The sequence below is a fragment of the Sparus aurata genome, chromosome 1 (genome assembly GCF_900880675.1).
Source record: "Sparus aurata chromosome 1, fSpaAur1.1, whole genome shotgun sequence".
Classification (NCBI taxonomy): Eukaryota; Metazoa; Chordata; class Actinopteri; order Spariformes; family Sparidae; genus Sparus; species Sparus aurata.
Window position 1 is genome coordinate 37,975,598 of NC_044187.1, and position 19,638 is coordinate 37,995,235.

A 19,638-nucleotide genomic window follows, 5' to 3' on the forward strand; every position below is an offset into this window, starting at 1 on the left:
ATTAATATAACAACAAATTTACCCAAAATAAAATGTAAAACTTAATATATTTCAATATTTTATTCAATCATCTTCAATCATCGGCAAAAATATGACAAAGTATGTGCTGCAAGGCATTATTCACCAACAAAAATGGTCCAGTTTTAAGTGGTAATCTGTGTAATCCTAATAGATGTTACGTTTGAGTGGGGACAACAATGTAAACAGGACTTATATTCACATTGGATCCAAAATTGTGGTGACAGTGCTGCTTTTTTATGATTCATTTTAGTAAGGGGAACATTTTTGGAGCTGTGGTGGTGTGTGCCGCAGGGGATTCCCCCCCAAAAAAACGCAGCTGGCTGCTGTGGAAAAGTTGAAGCGAACTCAACTTTTGAAGAAATGCAGTCTGACATCGTGTTGCGGTGGCCAATCATATTAAGCTGACAATCAGGAGGCAATGTTAAAAAGCATGGATATTACTACAGAGGGAACACAACGGATATTTCTCTGCATAGTGTTAAGTTTCACTTTCACCTTGGTTCAGCCTTGTGCCCCCGTTTAAAACATAGTAACGATCTGCCGCATCCTGGTTGTTTACTGTTATTGATGGGCAGTAGGTGATTTGTTCATTTTTAACAGGGGGGATAGCCCAATGAAAGCATCACCCTGCCCCAACACACCTATGCACACCTCCCAAAGGACATTGTTGCAGTATGCCTTAACCATAACTGTGACATTTCTAAGTCTACAATTCCATTTTATCCAGTTAATTGTATTTTTATAACTGCAATAAAGTAATGAGTAAATTCACCTATAAATTTAGTTTCTCCTGTTTCTCACAGTACACTACAAGCAGGGTCATTTACATGACCCCTTGACATTTTTGACTATCTAAATTCCTTGAAGGACACACATTGAATATTGTGCGAAATAATAGAGCACGACTGATTTAACAATTTATCGAGCAGATATATCAATATCGGTGTATATATTGTCCTATATGAAAACCTTATATTTAAAAACTATAATGCAGAAAAACATGCTTGGGGTAATTTAAAATTGGTGTAATGACGTAGTTTGTCCAGCAGAATGCGCTTCGACAAGTGATAAAACAGCTGGTGTCAGGAAATGTAACAGCTTCCTCACTAATGGTTAAACTATAAACCAGCACAAAAATTACAATTGCCAACATAACATAGCCGCCATGTTCTGAAATGACACACTAAAAACACTTTTTAGTTTTAGAACATAAATAGCAAGTTTTTGTTGATCTGGTAGTTTTTCGTTTTTATACAATCGGGAGTCTGCACAGGGAGTTTTATTTTGAAGATTTACCAGATGATTCATGCCGTTCCTGTGTCTCTGACTTCCTGCTGGAGCGATCTGCTTTATTCAGCTTGTTGCGGCTTCCGTAAAAAATAGACCAGGCAACCAGATCATACAGCAGCCATGCCCGCCTTGACTCCACTGTGTGCCAGAGCTGATCGCGGCCACTTGTGATTTGCAACACACTATCTGCTACAAGCAGATGGAGAGTGATGGCAGGTTAACAAGGGGGATGCTTTTTGGTAATTTTGCTAACAAGGGGGATGGCATTCCCCCTCAAATCGCATACTGTTGATGAGGACAAACAATCACTAGTAGGGCAACGCAGCAGCTTCATCTTTTGGCTGATCAGTGGGGGATTCTGAACACGTCACACACATGGACCATGGAGTTACACTCCCAACTTGCGGCCTTACACTGCGCCGCTTGATCACATGTAAATACAGCCACCCTGGGATGCTTCTGCTTCAAGTGCTCGAGTATGGCTGTTGTACTGCTTACATCCTCTGGGTTGACACATGTGACAGTACGTAAATTCACGTATTTATGTCCACGATCACGTCGACGCATCACACCAGCCCTAAACCAGAGTATAACATTTTGACCTAATGAGAAGTCCTAGATAAAAGGTCAGGTGATCTTTTTAGTCAAATTCCTAAGGGGATATGAATATCTGTACCACATTTCTTGGCAATTCATCCATCAGTTGTGGAGACATTTCAATAAAAAACACAAACGTTAACCTCGAGGTGGTACTAAAATGGGGGCGGGACTTGATAAGCTTTGGCTTCTCCCGCTTTTCCCTTTCGGCCATGTGTATTGTATTATTTGAACAATGATGAAATGTGATGTTTATGAATTGACATGCCCAAAATAAACAACATAAAAAAGTCAAGACAGCAGACACACAGCAGAGCAACTTTTACATTATCGCATGTCATGTTTGTGGCCACTTAAAGATTAAAAGCCAATACACTTATTCAATGTAAAACTTTGTGTGTAGAGATCAATCAATTATCAGGGCCAATCATTTTCAGCATTTTCCCCATTATTGGATTCAGCGTTTGTTTCTTCTGATTGCTGATAAAATAATGCAATATCCCTTTTCTGTTATTGGTCACGACTCTGTGGTCTCAGTGTCCACAACACTATTTGTGTTTACAAATAATGGCCAATCAGCACTGTATAATCAGAATTTTAACAAGTAGCTTAAGTTAACGAAAAAATGGAGTGATACTTTGTTGCTTACACTAATTCTGCCGAGCACCACAAGTTTCACCCATAATAGCTTCCCCGGGAACCTCCCCAGGAAACTCATGGATATAATCAACCCCTTCACATGATGGCATTTGTTTGACTGCACGTTTACTATTACAATAGTTTAATGCAGGGGTGGGGAACCTCCGACGGAGACAGTTTGGTCCGGCCCGCAAGGCAATCCGTAAATACATTCACAAAAAATTACACACAACATCAGTGTAACTGTCATCGCGTGTCATCTCATCGCGTCGTGTCCTCAGTGATTGACAGGTCACAACAATGAGAGGAGACTCGCGTTGGCTAAAACGGGAGATGGCGAGTAAGAAAAGAAAAGTTGGTGCGGAGTGTCGCTCTTTTAAGGATAAATGGACGAATGAATTCTTCTTTGTGAAAGTGAAAGGCAAGTCCTTGTGCCTGGTTTGTGGGGACGCTCTGGTGGTAATGAAAACTCAAACATTGACCATCATTATAGCGCGAAACATGCAAAACTGGATGCGTTAAGTGCGCGTGGATAAAGTTGCCGCTCACCGAGTTTGATTGGCCAGCAAGCAGATTTATCCAAACCGCCAGTGGACCAGGACAACGTGACGCAGGCTAGCTTCGTCGTGGTGAGTGAGCTAATTGCTAAGAAGCTGAAACCTCATGCCGAGGGGGAATTTGTGGAGTGCCTCCTTGCCGCTGTGGAGCTGCGCACGCCAGAAAAAAATCAAGCTGTTCCAAAGTGTCAGTTTGTCTCGGAGAACCGTCTCAGACTGACATGGCACAAGACATTGAGAAATCATTGAAGGATTCTGCAAGAGATTTCCAGTTTTTCTTTTCAAAACTGACTCTTGCAAAGACTCGGCTCCGCTCAAGACTGACTGACCCAAACCAGGACAACCAGCTGAGATTGTCATCACTGCCACCTGACATCAGACGTCTCACCAAGGAGAAGCAGTTCCAGACATCGCAATAGGTCACACTGATATGATAATGATACTGATACGTAAATTTCTTTTTTTCCACCTCAGATTGACAGTAGACAACCTCATAATGTACCTCAAATCATTTCAGAGCATTCTGATGTGAAAATAAACAAATACGGCCCTCTCAAATCACTAGAAAAATGACATCGGAGCTATAGTCAGCCTGCTTTCAAAAGAAAACTCCCTGTTTCAATTTCACCTCAGATTGATAGTAGGCAACCTTATATGAGACAACTCAGATCAATCATTTTCGAGTGATTTGAAGCTGATATATGAGATTTAAGAGAGTTGATTTATTTTTTATTTCACATCAGAATGCTCTGAAATGATTTGAGGTATATTGTAGATTATTTACTGCTTAAACTGCTAAACATCAGTGAATATAAAAACCAACAGGAACAGACAATTAATTGGATTAAACAACTAAGATACACTGAGATGGATGAAATCAAAATTGGCTAAAACATTGATTAATAGTCATGATATTTGCGTTATTGCAATTAAGTTAAAGAGGCCATAAAAATTATGTTGTGAGCTGCTTACCTTTAAAAAAAATGTCATGGCCCCTGAGGGACAGTATGAAAATTTAAATGGCCCTCGATAGGAAAAAGGTTTCCCACCCCTGGTTTAATGGAAAGCAGTCAACTTGAAACCTGATTTCTAAATCAGTGTTTGGATGTGATTACTCATGGATGTTAATGAAAACTAAAGATTGACTTATGGTCCTCTATAGTCTACATCCACCATTACTAGATGTGGTTCTTGTTACCAGGGGCCTGCAGGTTTTCAGGAGAGCCAAAGACCACTGCAGGTGACTGAACAAAGCTTCAAACACTAACTACTTTCTAATGGGTTCTAATGGTCAAAGATTAGAATATGGAGCCAGAACGGTGACTTTAAAATTTGGCATCCAAAAAAAAAATTGGCATTGAAAACAAAACCAGTACTGAAAAAAGAAACATTGTCATTGAAACATTTGTATTGAAAACAGTTGTATTGGCATTGAAACAAGTATTGGCACTGAAAAAATAAAGTAATTCAAATAATTCAAATCCGAAAATCTTATCATTTTATTTTATTGGGATTTTTTTTTATTTTTCAATGACAATCTTCAGATTTTTTCTTCATGTCACTTTTTTTTCAGTGACAGATTTTTTTACAATGTCAGTTTTTTTTCAGTGTCACTGATTTTCAGTTTCAACTTTCTGTCACTGTTTTGGCGTCGAGAGGGAGGGGCCTGAGGGGAGGGGCAAGTAGAGCGTGGTTTGCATATCATTTGAGAAGGTAATGGCAGCAGCCTGCGGGAAGGCGGGGCTGGACGGTCCAGCCACAATACACCATGTTAGGGCCCGTGTGCCGGCCGTCTCTGGGCAACACAGAGTTCAACTACCTCGCGGATTTTTCTTCAAGCTCTCTCCTGATGTGTCCAAGTCTCTGTGTATCTGGTTCTGACCCGCAGCTCCCGAGCTCCGGTCTCTATGCGTATGGAGTGTGGTGGTAGTACCGGGGCGCCGAGCACGGAGCATTAGCCACAGTTAGCACAACAGTAGAACAGCCTGTTGCTCCGAGCCGGGGCTGCAGCGCCGACAGCAGCGCTCTGGTCTGCTCCCTGAGCTCTATGCCACCTAGGTGCCAATGCTCCCCGAGCTCTATGCCACCGCAGTGCCAATACTTGTTTCAATGCCAATACAACTGTTTTCATTACAAACGTTTCAATGACAATGTTTCTTATTTCAGTACTGGTTTTGTTTTCAATGCCAATTTTTGGATGCCACATTTTAAAGTCACCGTTCTGGCTCCATATTAGAAATTTAGATTTCGTAGTGGTAAAAACATCAGTGTTCAGAGCTGCTGTAGTTGTATGAAGGTAGATTTGTGTCTTTATTATTCAATAAAAAAAGTTTGCTTCAATCAAAATATATATTTTCAATGAAAAAAAACCTTCACTTCAATCCATAAAACCCTTTTCAATCAAAGATAAAAAGTGTTTGAATGCAAAAATATAGTTGAGACTCAAAAAAATGCATTTGAACACTGTTTTCTTTGATTGAAAATGTTTTCTTTGATAGAAGTAAAGGGTTTTTTGTTTGAAGCAACTTTTTTGATTGAAGTAATGTTGTTTTGTGTTTGGGCCATATTATGGGTAGGACATTTGTGTCTTCATAATTCAATCAAAAAAGAAGTTGCTTCAAAGAAAAAAATATATTTTCCATAAAAAAATCACTTCTATCAAAAAAATAACTTTTTCAATCATAGAAAAAAGTTTTTGAATGCAAAAAAAATATTTGAGACTCAAAAAATTGCATTTGAACACTTTTTTTTTATTGAAAATGTTTTCTTTGATTGAAGTAATCTTTTTTGTGTTTGGGCCATATGATGGGTAGGACATTTGTGTCTTAATTATTCAATCCCAAAAAAGTTGCTTCAATCAAAAAAAATATTTTCAATCAAAGAAAAAACTGTTCAAATGCAAAAATAAAATTGAATCCCCCCCTAAAAAAAAAAAAATCATTTGAAGTGTTTTTTATTGAAAACACTTTTTTCGATTTGAAGTGATTTTTTTTTTTAATTAAGTGAAAAAAGTTTTGAGTCGTTTTTTTTTTTTTTTTATTGAATTATTTTGACACAAACATCCCGCAGTGGGCGGGTGCTTCCCCATTGGTCAGACATGTTTGAGTGACAAGTGTCTACACAAACGACGTCTTTCTGACAAGCAAGTCATGGCCGCCAGCAAGCCAGGGAGCAGTGGTGGAGTTGTTGTTAACTACAGCATTAAAATGATTGGTGTCATGTTATTAGCCTACTCTGTTTGATATTTCGATTAAACATAAAGCTTGCTAACTTAGTTCACGTTGACTAATTTGTGTGATGGTGTTAGATATCTAACGCCGTCATATTGTCAGGCAGGCTAGCTGATAACGTTAGCCGATGGCCCTGCACACTGAATGAATTGTTTATTTCACCCAAGTACAGAGGCTTGCTATGTGCTAGTGCTATGTGATGTTATAATAAGTAACGTCATTAGTGGTCAAACAACAGTCCACAGGCCAACTGTTGCCCGCAGCGCTGCCTGTTTAGCAGCAACAGATCATGCAGAGCCTGAGTCTATCTTCTCACACAGCCCAGTGGATTACTGAGGTAAAGCAGCTCTTTACTTAAAGACACCTATGAATCCAGGATGAAATACACAGAAGAGTTCAAATAGACCCACACTTTCATTCAAACACACATGAAGTTACATACACACAAGCGCCAGATCCCAGACAAAGATTCCTACTGCTATGTTATACACATAAATCACTCTCAGAAGAGGTCACAAAGGGTCAAGACTGGACGGTATGGATGGATTTGTGTGTGTATGTGTGTGTTTCCTTCTGTGCCGGGAGAGGAAATGGTTAAGTGACAGCTAGGAGAAGTCATTAGCGCAGTGAGGTCTTGTATTACACACCAGGTTCATGCACATAATCACGATAACCACCTAGCACTGCCTGACTAGTGCTTCTGTGATTTTGTGTGTATTGTGTGTGTGGGTGTGTGTGTGTGTGTGTTAGAGTGGGGGTAAACTACACTCAATTGATGCAACCACTGAACCACTTAAATCTAACGAGAAGTCAGAGATTGTATCAGTTGTATAGAAATTATTTATGTTGATTCATTAAACTAACTGGCATTCAGTAGCTAATAATCCTATGCCAACACATTTGGCTTTACATAGCACCTGGCAATATGATATTACAAGTACATCTTTGAACACTACACTTAATACAGCAGGAATCTTTACCGGAAAATGTTTTTTCTGTAGTTGATTTTCTCTATGTGGCCTTAAAATGCCTCTCGTCATAAATATCTGCTTTTACACCCTATGTTATTCCATAGAAATATATAGGGACCATATCATAGGCCTTTTACAGACTATATGAATCTTTGAATCTGTATTTTTTTAATCAACGTATCTCTCATCGTGCAACACAGAATATACTCTATAATTAAAACACTATTGGATCTTGGCTGTAACGGTAGATTTAATCAAATAAGTGATATCATTATCAGTAATAACAATAAGTCTTTATGCAGTCAATGACCCTGCTTCTTGCTGTCATGGATGGATGGATGGATGGAAAATGGATATGTGGGTGGACAAAGGGATGAGTATATGGAAGGCTCAGGAGGAAGAGCGGTCATCCAACAACTGGAGAGTCTGAGGTTCAAATCCCAGCTCCTGCAGTTTACATTTGGAAAAGTCCTTGGGAAAGACACAGAACCCCAATTTGCTCTAAGTGGCTCTTCCATCGGTGTGTGAGTTTGAATTAATGGTGTTTCCTTTTTTATTGTGGTGTCTAACTCTACTCTCTTTCCAAAGCCCCTTGCCTTGTCTGTTCCTCACCACGGTGATTGCCTTATCCAACAGGATCTGCATTGTGTTACTTGTATTTCAGTGCTTTAGGTCAACAGTTAACAGTCAAATGACCACATGAATAAAAATGATAAAGATGGAATTTGCATGGGACAACAGTGAGGATTACAAGTATTTTGAGGTGGTAAAAATACACTTCAATCTTGCACAGCATTTGTAGTAATGGCCTGGTTGGATGGGTCATGCACTGGATTTCCCCCTCTGATACAAGGGTTTGCATCCTGTTTGGGTCCGAAAGTCCGACTGGATGTAACATATTACATATTACTGCTAACTTAACCATGGTACCCTTGATGTGCAAAGCTGACACTAGAGTGGTAGATACAGTGTCATGCAGTAGTTTAAGTTCAGGGCAACTGACCAAGCTGCTGTATTTGATCAGTTGAGATTGAGAACAAGTTGTTCAGGATGCTGCTAGGTGGTGAAAACAATTGTGTTTTTGTAGGTTTCAGCTGTATACAGGTTGGTGGATCTGAACCCCCCCACATTGCTCCTCACCTGCATGTGGCTTGGTGAAACCTCCTTCCTTTTAAGAAACACTTATTGGGTGACTCGTTACATTCGCAGGAACACTTTGTTTTATTGAGGGGCTGGTGCCTTGGGCATGTCTTGCTACACATGCACTGACAGTTCTCCTTGTTGAAGATGTGGTTCAGTGGGCAGGAGGGAGCAGGCAGGATATTGCAAACGCACTGGCAGGTGTTGAGGTCGAGGTGTCGGTTAGAGCCACAGTCTTTAGTTTGAAGCCCACGTTGACACACACACTGACAGGATTCCACGTCCAACTCCTTATCTGGTCCACACACATCTGCTGAGAATATGTCTGTAGAGATGAAGGGAAAGGGAGACATAAGTAAGGTTTGTCTTAAACGACTTGAGACATAAGTTTATTGATAAACTGTGTTACTGTTCTTAACTCTCTCATCACAAACTACCATGGTTTGAACCCAGCTCTACAGCAAGTGATTAAAATCAGCATCAGCGACATCAGTGAAGTGAGATGTCTACACAGAGCCCAAAGGATACTAAAAGACAACACCCACCCAGACACATTCTGTTCACCCTGCTGCCATCTGACAAAAGATACAGAAGTATCTGCTTCCATACCACCAGACTGAAAAGCAGCTTCACTACCCAGGCTGTGAGACTTATCCTCAACGCTCCAACATTGTTTATTTTTGTGACTTGATCATGTATTAATTAGTCTGTGTTGTTGGATGTGTCATCAGTGGTATTGAGGTGGCTGGTGTCTATGAGTGAGTACTGTCATGATTCTTGTTGTATTTCTGTGATTTCCTTTATTATTTTAAAGTTTTTCTCTTTTATCATGTGCTGATTTTCATTATCTCCCATTTTGTGATTGTCCCTCCCTCCTGTGTCTTAAGCTTCTTTAGCCCATCATCCCCTTACCTGTTTCTAGTGTTTTTTAATTTTTTCCCTCACCTGTGTTACTCCACCTCACTCCACCTGCACACCTCATCCCCTCGTTAGTTGTATGTGTATATAGTCTTCGTGCTCCCTCTTGTCTTTGTCAGTTCATTCCTGTGTTACCCACCTGTGTAAGTCCCCTGTGTTTTTCACCTGAGCCTCTTCCCTCCAGTGTCTTTGAGTGCATACCTGTGTCTGCCCGTGTCCCCACGTATGTTTTGGTTATGTGTGTACCACGTGTTTGCCACGTGTTTTTTTTCCTAATTTGAACTTTGCTTTTGGTTGTACCTTGTATGAGGTTTCATGCGGCGACTTTGTTTTGTGGTGTTTGCTGTTCTTGGTTTAGGATTATTTATTTGTAGTTCCTTATCCCTGTTCCAAGTATTTTATATAACACCACTATGTACAGTGTACTTAGTTCCACCTTATAGCGCCTCCTTAACAAATTAAATACAGCTTGGACTAACATCAGTTAGGTACTCAAAATAAAGTTTCCATATAAATACAAAGTAATGCTTTACACATGGTTGGGAGACCAAAAGAAAATAAATAAAATACATTTTTTGCCACTCATTCCAAATCAGTATAAAATAGATAGTGATTGTTGAATCACATATGTACAAATGAAAAATGATAGATAATGGGACGTAAACAGTATAATGTTAAATCCAAGTATATTAGCAATGCTGCTTTCACTATAAACTGTCAGGATATATAACAGATATATAACAGTATAATAAGTGTTACATCTGTATTACGTCTTTGTTTCCTGTTAAGGAGAAAACCGTCTCCTTCTAAATGTGGCAAAAACAAAGGCAATGGTTGTGGACTTTTAGAAGACCGGGACTACCCTGAGCTCTGTTTCCATCCTGGGAGAAGAGGTGGAAGTAGTGAAGAGCTACAAATACCTTTTTGTTCATCTTGACAACAGACTGGACTGGAGGTGCAACATTGAGGCTGTATACAGGAAAGGACAGAGCAGACTCTACTTCCTAAGGAAGCTCACACCTTTTAATGTTCATAGAAAGATGTTGCACATATTTTATCAATCTGTTGTTGCCAGTGCAGTTTTTGCAGCTTTTTTGCAGGAGTCTGAAGGGCCAGGGACACCAAGAGACTTAACAAAGTCATTAGGAAGGCTGACTCTGTAATGGAGACTGCTCTTGCGCCCCTAGAGGTGGTCGTGGAGAGAAGGATGCTGCAAAAACTGCTTAACAGCATGGACAACACTTCACATCCTCTCCATGACCTGCTGATCAGGTTTACACATTTTAGATTTATACTCATATTTTATTCTATTTATTTATTAGCTATTGTCGCCCGTTAATTTCACAGTATTGTAAGTACACGTATGTATGTATATCATTATAATTATTGTGTTATTTTTATTTTTACCATTCTTGTGTGTGTGTGTTTTATATTGTGTGTTATTGGGAATTGTGTTATTTTATGTTATGTTAACTGTTAAATGACCCTTGTGGATTAATAAAGTTATCTATCCATCTATCCATCTATCTATCTATCTATCTATCTAATAAGAAGAGGCGGCTGTCATTTCTAAGAAAGTAAATAATGACCTGTACAAGGCACTGTTTTAAATGTTGGCTATTATTGAAAACCTCACTACAGTGCCTTGCAAATGTATTCACCCCCCTTGAACTTTTCCACATTTTCTCACTTTTTAACCAAAAATGTAAATGTATTTTATTAGGATTTTATGTGATAGACCAGGGGTTCTCAACCTTTTGCAAGCTGGGCCCCCCCAAAGCTGGTCCATTGCAGTTGCCCCCCCCCCCACACACGCCGTCAGGGGCCCATGAAGAAAGAAGAAGGAAAAAAAGGAAAAAACAGCTGTCCAGAATTGCCACAGGCCCTGTTTTTGTGATTGAAATATCTGGGGGCGGGTCAGTAAGGTAACGCTGAGTGGCCTTGATGCCTGTCAGTCATGATGAGTCGTGTCTCGTCACCTCTCTGCTGTGTCTGCAGCTGAGCACTGTGATGCATGTCTCTCTCCCCGGCCTGGAGAGTTATCCTACCGTAAAATACCAAATAATAGTCGGGGCATTTATTTGTTTCGATCACTGAACAGACCAGGCGGCAATTTGGGACAGGCATATAATTCCTTCCTCACAAAAATACAGGATGAAAATGTCACAAACTTCGCCAGCTTCTCTGTGAATTCTCTGGCATCTTACTGCAAGTGAAGCTGTTGCGGCTAGAGATGGGATTTATGGCTCTTTGAGGGGAGCAGGATCTTGGTGAGCCGTTCCTTTCAAAGAGCCATTCAAAAAACTGGCTAATTTGCCTGATTTTTAAATTTATTCCGTTATAAGAAGCCAGCCTGGTGGTAACTCATTTTATCTTGGAAATAATCACTGGGAGGTATGATGGGGTGAGATTCGGGAACAAAACTGTCCTCCTCCTAATTAAGACCGCTGCAGCTGCTCTGCTCTCCGAGGCAGGGCAGTCACGTGTTTCTGTTTTTTTATTTATTTTTTTTTAGCAAAGGCAGCGTGCACAAGTCAGGTGGCCTAATGCTACATTTGCATATCTAATAAGCACCGTGCAGTTGGGTGCGCTCCTCCCCATGTAACTTCTCTGTTCCACTCAGGAGAGGAGCAAAGGAGGAGCACACAGTGATAGAAAAAAAAAAAAAAAAAAAGAACGGTTCTACCTGCGACTCGGATCCCATCGTTGATGTTAACGAGGCGTTCAATAGAATCGGTTCGTTCGTGAACGTCACAACACTAGTTGCGGCGGAGGAAACGATTCAGCCAACCAGCACTCGCATCTCATCTCTGCTGTCACTCACGGTGGCGTACATTTATTTCGCCCTGATCATTATGCGGGACACTCTCTCGTGGCGTGCCCGTTTGCTGATAACTCATCCCCGCATGTTTATCTCCAGCTCCTCGCTAGCCTTCTTCCTCCCTCCAGCAGGCAGCCTGGCCCTGTTGCTGTCCTCCTCGGACAGACGCTGAAGCTCCGTTTGATTTTTTCGCCAGTCTCTCACTCTCTTGGGGTCGACAGAGAAACATGTAGCGGCTGCTTCTCCAGAGTTTTCCTCTGCATATTTTACGACAGAAAGTTTGAATTTCAAGTCGTACTTTATATTTTTTGCTGCACCGGAGCCATGGCGACCATTAATGTGATGCTGACTGAGAGGAAGCAAGCACAATATGTGAAGAAGGCAAAGAAGAAAAATGTGCAGTGTCAGTGGTCACGTCTTCTTTCTTGATTTAAAAAAAAATAAATGAATTAGACCCGGCATTTATTTGGGTATTTATCAAAATATACACCTGCACCCGGCGTTTAAAGGGGACCCTGCGGTTAATTGAAACCCGGCTATTATTTGGTAATATACGGCACATTTACACCTCTGTACGCCAGGGCGGGAACGGCGGCGGCCATGCGCATCCGCGATTCATTTACATCCTGGACGCGGAGTGGTGTGTTTCTCCTCTCTGCTCCGACTGCAGGCTGGACTGCTGCGAGGCGAGAGACTGACCGCCTGTGAGTGCTTTTGGACGGGGGAGGGACTCACGGCAGCACCCGCTGCTCGTTGAGCAAAGTAACTGCAGAGTGATAGGTGCTCCAAACACCAGAAAAGTCTCCAATAACACCAGTAAAAGATAGATTTGTTGGTAGTCGCTTTTGACAAAAAAAAGTCGCCAGAAGGATGATTTGTTTGTGTGTTTTAATAGTCCAACCACTTGCATTTCTACGGAGCCCTGGAGGTGACATGGATAGGTTTTTTTTTTATCTTGCGAGTGCGAGTTATTATCTCGCACGCGCCAGTTACTATCACGCACGTGCGACTTGCTGTCTATCTTGTGCACGCGAGATAGTAACTGGCGCATGTTAGATGATAACTCGCACTTGCGAGATAGTATGTAAGATGCAGTGGCACTGTGGCTCAAATGATTGAATGAAGTGAACGTTGTGGTGTTAACTCAACAATGATGGGACGCAGGAATCATGAACAAGTGCCGTTTACTTCAACAACTTATACTGTAACATTGTTCTCAGTAGCAGCGTCGTATCGTACATAGTCGCCATGTTGTTGCACTCTGACCTCTCTACGTGCAGGTGTTAACTATGACCTGTCTTATACAACAGCGCCCCCTTGTGGTATAAAGAGCAATAGTATATCTGTTTTATATAAAACAGAAGACAACAAACGTGTTTAGTGTACTGCGAAAACCGAGAGAATGTGGTCTGTGTGAGAATGTCGTGGAAAATTGAAGGTACTGAAGGTATGTAGGTTTTCTGTCACAACTTTCACATGAATATGATACTATATGCACCTGCATCCATTGTTAATCGTTTGTCCTGATTGCCAGTTGTGACTGCTGCAACGTTATTTCCCAAACTACTATTACCTTTACAACTCCTCCATCATGGCTAGCATAATAGCCATTAAAATAGCTATTAAAACACCTGGACACTCATCGTGGATCATAAAAATACCTGTTACATGTACCTCTTACCGTTACACAATAACAATAAGACACTTTATTAACTTTAATTAATTAATTAATCAATAAAAATTCTGAGATGGTCTCGATCCATGATAATAAGCCTGCATTTAACCGACTGCACTGTTTAATTACGTCAAAATGCGCTTGAATTAATATCTCGCACGCGCGAGATACAGTAAGTCACGCGCGCCAGAAAGTATGTTGGGCGCGCAAGATACAGTAAGACGCGTGTGCAAGATAGTAACTGGCACGTGCGAGATAGTAAGACGCCCTCACGAGATAAAAAAAAAAACATCCATGTCACCTCCAGGGCTCCGTACATTTCGACATGGGGGAATTTTCGTGATTGTTTTTTATTTATTTATTTTTCCCTCCCATCCTGTAGCCTACTCGCGCCCCCCCGAGAGAGTGTCCGTGCCCCCCCAGGGGGGCGGGCCCCACCGGTTAAGAACCACTGTGATAGACCAACACAAAGGGGGGCATAATTGTGAAGTGGAAGGAAAATGATACATGGTTTTAATTTTTTTTTTTTTACAAATAAAAAACAGAAAAGTGTGGAGTGCAAAGTATTCACCCCCCTTTACTCTGATACACTTAAATAAAATCCAGTGCAACCAGTTGCTTTCAGAAGTCAGAAGACATGGCCGTCCACCTAAACTGATAGGCCGGGCAAGGAGAAGCAGCCAAGAGCCCATGATAACTGGAGGAGCTGCAGAGATCCACAGCTCAGGCGGGAGAATCTGTCCGCAGGACAACTATTAGTCGTGTACTCCACAAATTGGGCCTTTATGGAAGAGTGGCAAGAAGAGAGCCATTGCTGAAACAAAGCCATGCAGTTTGCCACAAGCCATGTGGGGGCACAACAAACATGTGGAGGAAGGTGCTCTGGTCAGATGAGACCAAAATCGACGTTTTTGACCTAAATGCAAAATGCTATGTGTGGCAGAAAGCTAATACTGCATATCACCCTGAACACACCATCCCCACCCTGAAACATGGTGGTGGCAGCATCATGCTGTGGAGATGCTCTTCTTCAGCAGGGACAGGGAAGCTGGTCTGAGTTGATGGGAACATGGATGGAGCCAAATACAGGACAATCTTGGAAGAAAACCTGTTAGAGTCTGCAAAAGACTTGAGACTGGGTCGGAGGTTCACCTTCCAGCAGGACAACAAGCCTAAACATACAGCCAGAGCTACAATGGAATGGTTTAGATCAGGGCTATTCAATTACAAATTCAGTTGGGCCAAATTTTAAAAACAAGAAATGTAGCCGGGCCACACATGTTAGTTGCCCAGTAAGCAGCTGGTAATGACACATTTCAAACAAATACAGTTTAATGTCATGAAAAATATGCTTTTTTCTTATTCATAGTCTCCCTTTTAAATTCAGTAACATGACAAAGCATATCAAAAAGTGCATAAAAACACAATAACAGAGCTGTAATTGAACAGAACCTGTAACAGTAGAAATATTTTTTTCAGTTAAATAACAATAAAATACACAGAAAGAAAAAAATAAAAGGAAATAATAAATAATCATTTTGGTCTCATCTTACCCAGGCATATCAAAAGTGCATAAAAACACAATAACAGAGCTATAATTGAACAGAACCTGTAACAGTAGAAATATTTTTCACTTTAATCGAATTAAATAAACAGAATGAAAACAAGGTAATAATAAATAATCAGTTTGGTCTCGTCTTACAGAGGGCATATCAAAAGTGCATAAAAACAAAATGTGCACAGTTGTAGAAATAACATTTGGTTCTGGCTAAAGTGAACTTAGCACATTACAAAGTGCATTTCATTGAATAACAATAGAACTGTCAAACATATGAATGAAACTTAATCACACATCTACTACTGCAGTTTGTTTTAAATCACCACATGTGTGTTTAGGAAACACATTTAGTTACACATCCCACATTATCTCGCTGACTTTCTCAATGGGAAAAGAGACATTTTTTGTTCTGGACAAGAGCAGTAAGTTTTGGCTCATAAGATGTTAGTGCAAATCGAAGACACTGGTGAAGAGTGCTGTCAGCCAGGGAACAGCGGGTGCTGCTTTTTATTGAGTTTATGTGTGAAAAGCTTGATTCACATGTGTATGTTTATCCAAACATACTGAGCACGTGGATGGCAACTTTTTGAACGTTCGGGAACTGGTGCCTGTTGACATCACTCCAAAACTTCACAGGTCCCTTTGTACGAAGCTCTTGTGCCATAGTTAGGGATGACTGCAAGTCCACAAGTTCCAGTATGAATTTCCCCTCGTCTATGGAGGGGACCACCTCCCTTGCTCTGGTGGATATGTCCCCTGCTGTTGCAACAGTGAAAGGGTCCCTGGCAAAGCCCATTACTTCTGTGGCCAGGGCAAATCCATCCAATCTACTGACAAAATTCTCCTTCAACCTCACAATGAAATCTGTCATCACATCCGTGATCTGTGATGAGATGCTTTTGCGTAGCATCGGAAAATGCAGCATTCTGCCGGTGCTCAAGTCTGTTGCGAAAAGGTCCAGTTTGACTTGGAATGCGCACATCTCTTCCACAAGATCAGTGACATTTTTGTCTCTGCCCTGTAATCCCACACTTAAGTCATTCAGGTGTTTGAATATGTCACACAGAAAGCAGACATTAGCCATGAAGTTGTCGTCCAGTATATGTTTCAAGTGTGCGCCCGCCTTTTTGTGCTTGCTGCTATGGAGGAAAGTTGCAATCTCCTCTCTGAGATCACAGAAACGCTCCAGTGCTTTAACCTTTGGACAGCCACCTGACGTCATTATGCAAAAGCAGGTCGCGGTGCTCAGCAGACATTTCTGACAGCAGCTTGCGGAATAGACGATGTTGGAGGCTTGATGTGGAACGAATAAAATTAATTGTAGTCATCACACTCATTGTTGTTTTAAGCTCCCCGCTAAGTTTTGCACAGAGCACCACCTGATGAACGATGCAGTGTAACGATGTTATCTGAGGTGCAACAGCCGACCAACGTGCTGCCAGTCCACTTATTTTACCTGCCATAGATGGAGCCCCATCTGTCAAGCATGGACACACGCTCCATATCCAGGCCATTGTCTTTGAAAAAAGTTGAAATCTTCTCAAAGACAACCTCGCCAGTTGTGTGTCCTTCTAACGGCAGTAAGCCAAGCAGTTCCTCTCAGAAGCATTTGCCGTCAAAAAAACGGACGTATACGCACAGTTGTGAAGTATCGGTTCTGTCCGTGGACTCATCTACTGCTATAGACATGACATTGGCTTTCTTCACTTCACTCAACAGCGTTTCAAATACATCTGTAGCTAGAATTTCAACACTGCGGATGTTTGACGTGTCTGACAGGGGTACATTTTTAATAGCAGATGTCACACTCGTTTCATTTTGTCGTCATTTAACACTTCATCCACGATGGCTAGCATACATTCTTTCACAGTTTCAGAGTCACTAAATGGCCTTTTCTTTTTCACCAAAATCCACAAAACACGGAGGGAAGCAGCTGTAGCTCTCTCCTGAGATGTGCATGTCCACACCATCGTAGTACAACTCCTGTTGTAAGATGCAGTCAAACTCTGCACTTTCACTGCTCTCTCCTGAGATCCTTCTGGAAAGTTTGTCCTGAAGGCCGGGTGTTTCTCGATGTGGTGCCTCCGGACATTGTAATCTTTGAGTACACCAACGCACTCATGGCAAATTAAACACATGGGTTTGGCATTTGAACTCGATGGTAATATGAACAAATATTTGTCAGTCCAGACAAGGTTAAATCGGCGGTTTTCATTGTCAATTTTGCGTTTAAGAGTGGAAAAGGACATGTTTCAGACTTTCTTGGAACGACTTCAATTGATGCCACGCATCAAAACAACGCGCTGCATTGTGGGCAGACTGTTGCTAGGCTACGCGGAGTGTTGCATTCACGGTCTGAAACACTACAAACGAAATTTGCCCTCTGCCCTCTCTTTTCAATTCAGGCCCGCTGGACCACAGGCTGGGCCAGTCAAGGGTTGGTTCTGGGCCGCATGTGGGCCGCATGTGGGCCGCGGGCTGCTAATTGAATTGGCCTGGTTTAGATCAAAGCATATTCATGTGTTAGAATGGCCCAGTCAAAGTCCAGACCTAAATCCAATTGAGAATCTCTGGCAAGACTTGAAAATTGCTGTTCAGAGACACTCTCCATCCAATCAGACTAAGCTAGAGACTTATCCCAAAAGACTTGCAGCTGTCACTGCAGCGAAAGGTGGTTCTAAAAAGTATTGACTGGTACTGGTGAATACTGGTACTGGTGGTGCACAACACACTTTTCAGACTTTTTATTTGTAAAAAAAAAAAAAATTAAAACCATGTATCATTTTCCTTCCACTTCACAATTATGCACCACTTTGTGTTGGTCTATTACATAAAATCCTAATAAAATACATTTACACCGGTAGTTAAAACGTAACAAAATGTGGAAAAGTTCTAGGGGGGTGAATACTTTTGCAAGGCACTTATATCAAACTGTGCATAACAGTTGTTTGACGACACTGATAAACTAGGAAACTGAGACATTCCCGAAATCCCTTCCTCAGGGATAACACAGATGGTTCACTTTTAGTGCTGGCAGATCATCTTTTAGCTGAGAAACAAGTGGAGAGAGGGAGCAACAGAAGTTGTGGCTAATGGATGTTCAGACTGTCCCATACACACATACTGTGTGTTTGTGTTTCTACAGATGAACAAACAAAGATAACATAGCTTACTTCTGACAAACTGCAAGCTGTGTCTACTCACACATAGCAGCATGTGCGTACACAGACTTTTACAACCTAAATCAATGTAATAAACTTGGATGGAACTTTATTCACCCCCAAGTATGATTGCTTTTACGATGACTGAGAATGAAATCTTCATTACACAATGCGATATACGGAGAAGCTCCTTTTGTTGAATAGCTCTGCCAAGTGAATAATCTTTGCCACAATATATACATATATATATATATATATATATACACATATATATATATATATATATAATAATATCATGTGAGGCGCCGAAAAGGGGGGGATAAGGGGAAGGATTCTAGGGGCCCATCATTGACAGGGGCCCAGAGAGGCCCCTAATAAAATTATAATACTGACAAAAATAATAAGACACTAATTTGTTAGTTTATAATCATAAATATGCATCACTTAATGCACTGATAATAACACTAAGTTTATTTTGGAAAAATTTCTCAAGGCCCCCCCCCCTTAGGTAAAATGGTTTGGTCCTTCCATCGAATCAACTGAACTGCTGTGCGGTGCGGTGTATCAGTCAGTAAGGAGACCGAGAGAAGGCAAAATGCCCCAGAAGTCGGGTAGCCAAAAAAGGAAAGACAAAAAGATTAGGCAGGAGAGAGAAGCAAAGGGGCGTCAGTATGTCACCCAGTTTTTCCAAAAACAAGGTGGGTTTGGTTCATGTGGTGGAAAGTTCTGGAACACATTAGTCTGTTGTTTATCTTAACCTTGTGTTTTTTAAGCTAGCTCACTTTTCTCCCCATATTAGCTCATATTTTGGAAGAAAACTCTGGATTTTTAGATTTCACTGTTCACGTTTAGCAAGCTGCCCATATTTAATCAGTTGACCACCCCTCCTGTCAAAAATGATGCATGTTTGAACAGACACGTCAAGTGCAGCAGCAGCACCAGCCGCAGCTGTCTGTGAGCCCTGTGAGCCCCCTACACCTGAACCAGCCCCAGTACCCCCACCTACCCCTGAACCAGCCCCAGTACCCCCACCTACCACTGAACCAGCTCCAGTACCCCC

At 41.3% G+C, this 19,638-nt stretch overlaps 1 protein-coding gene across 1 annotated transcript in view; it reads right to left on the reverse strand.

The window, feature by feature from the left end:
* vegfc (vascular endothelial growth factor c) overlaps positions 1-19,638 on the reverse strand; it is a 101,507-nt gene that overhangs the window by 1,168 nt on the left and 80,701 nt on the right. The window contains exon 6 of the mRNA XM_030426853.1: positions 8,446-8,770. Within this exon, the coding sequence (XP_030282713.1) occupies positions 8,446-8,770 (325 nt within the window). The remainder of the gene's footprint in view (positions 1-8,445; positions 8,771-19,638) is intronic.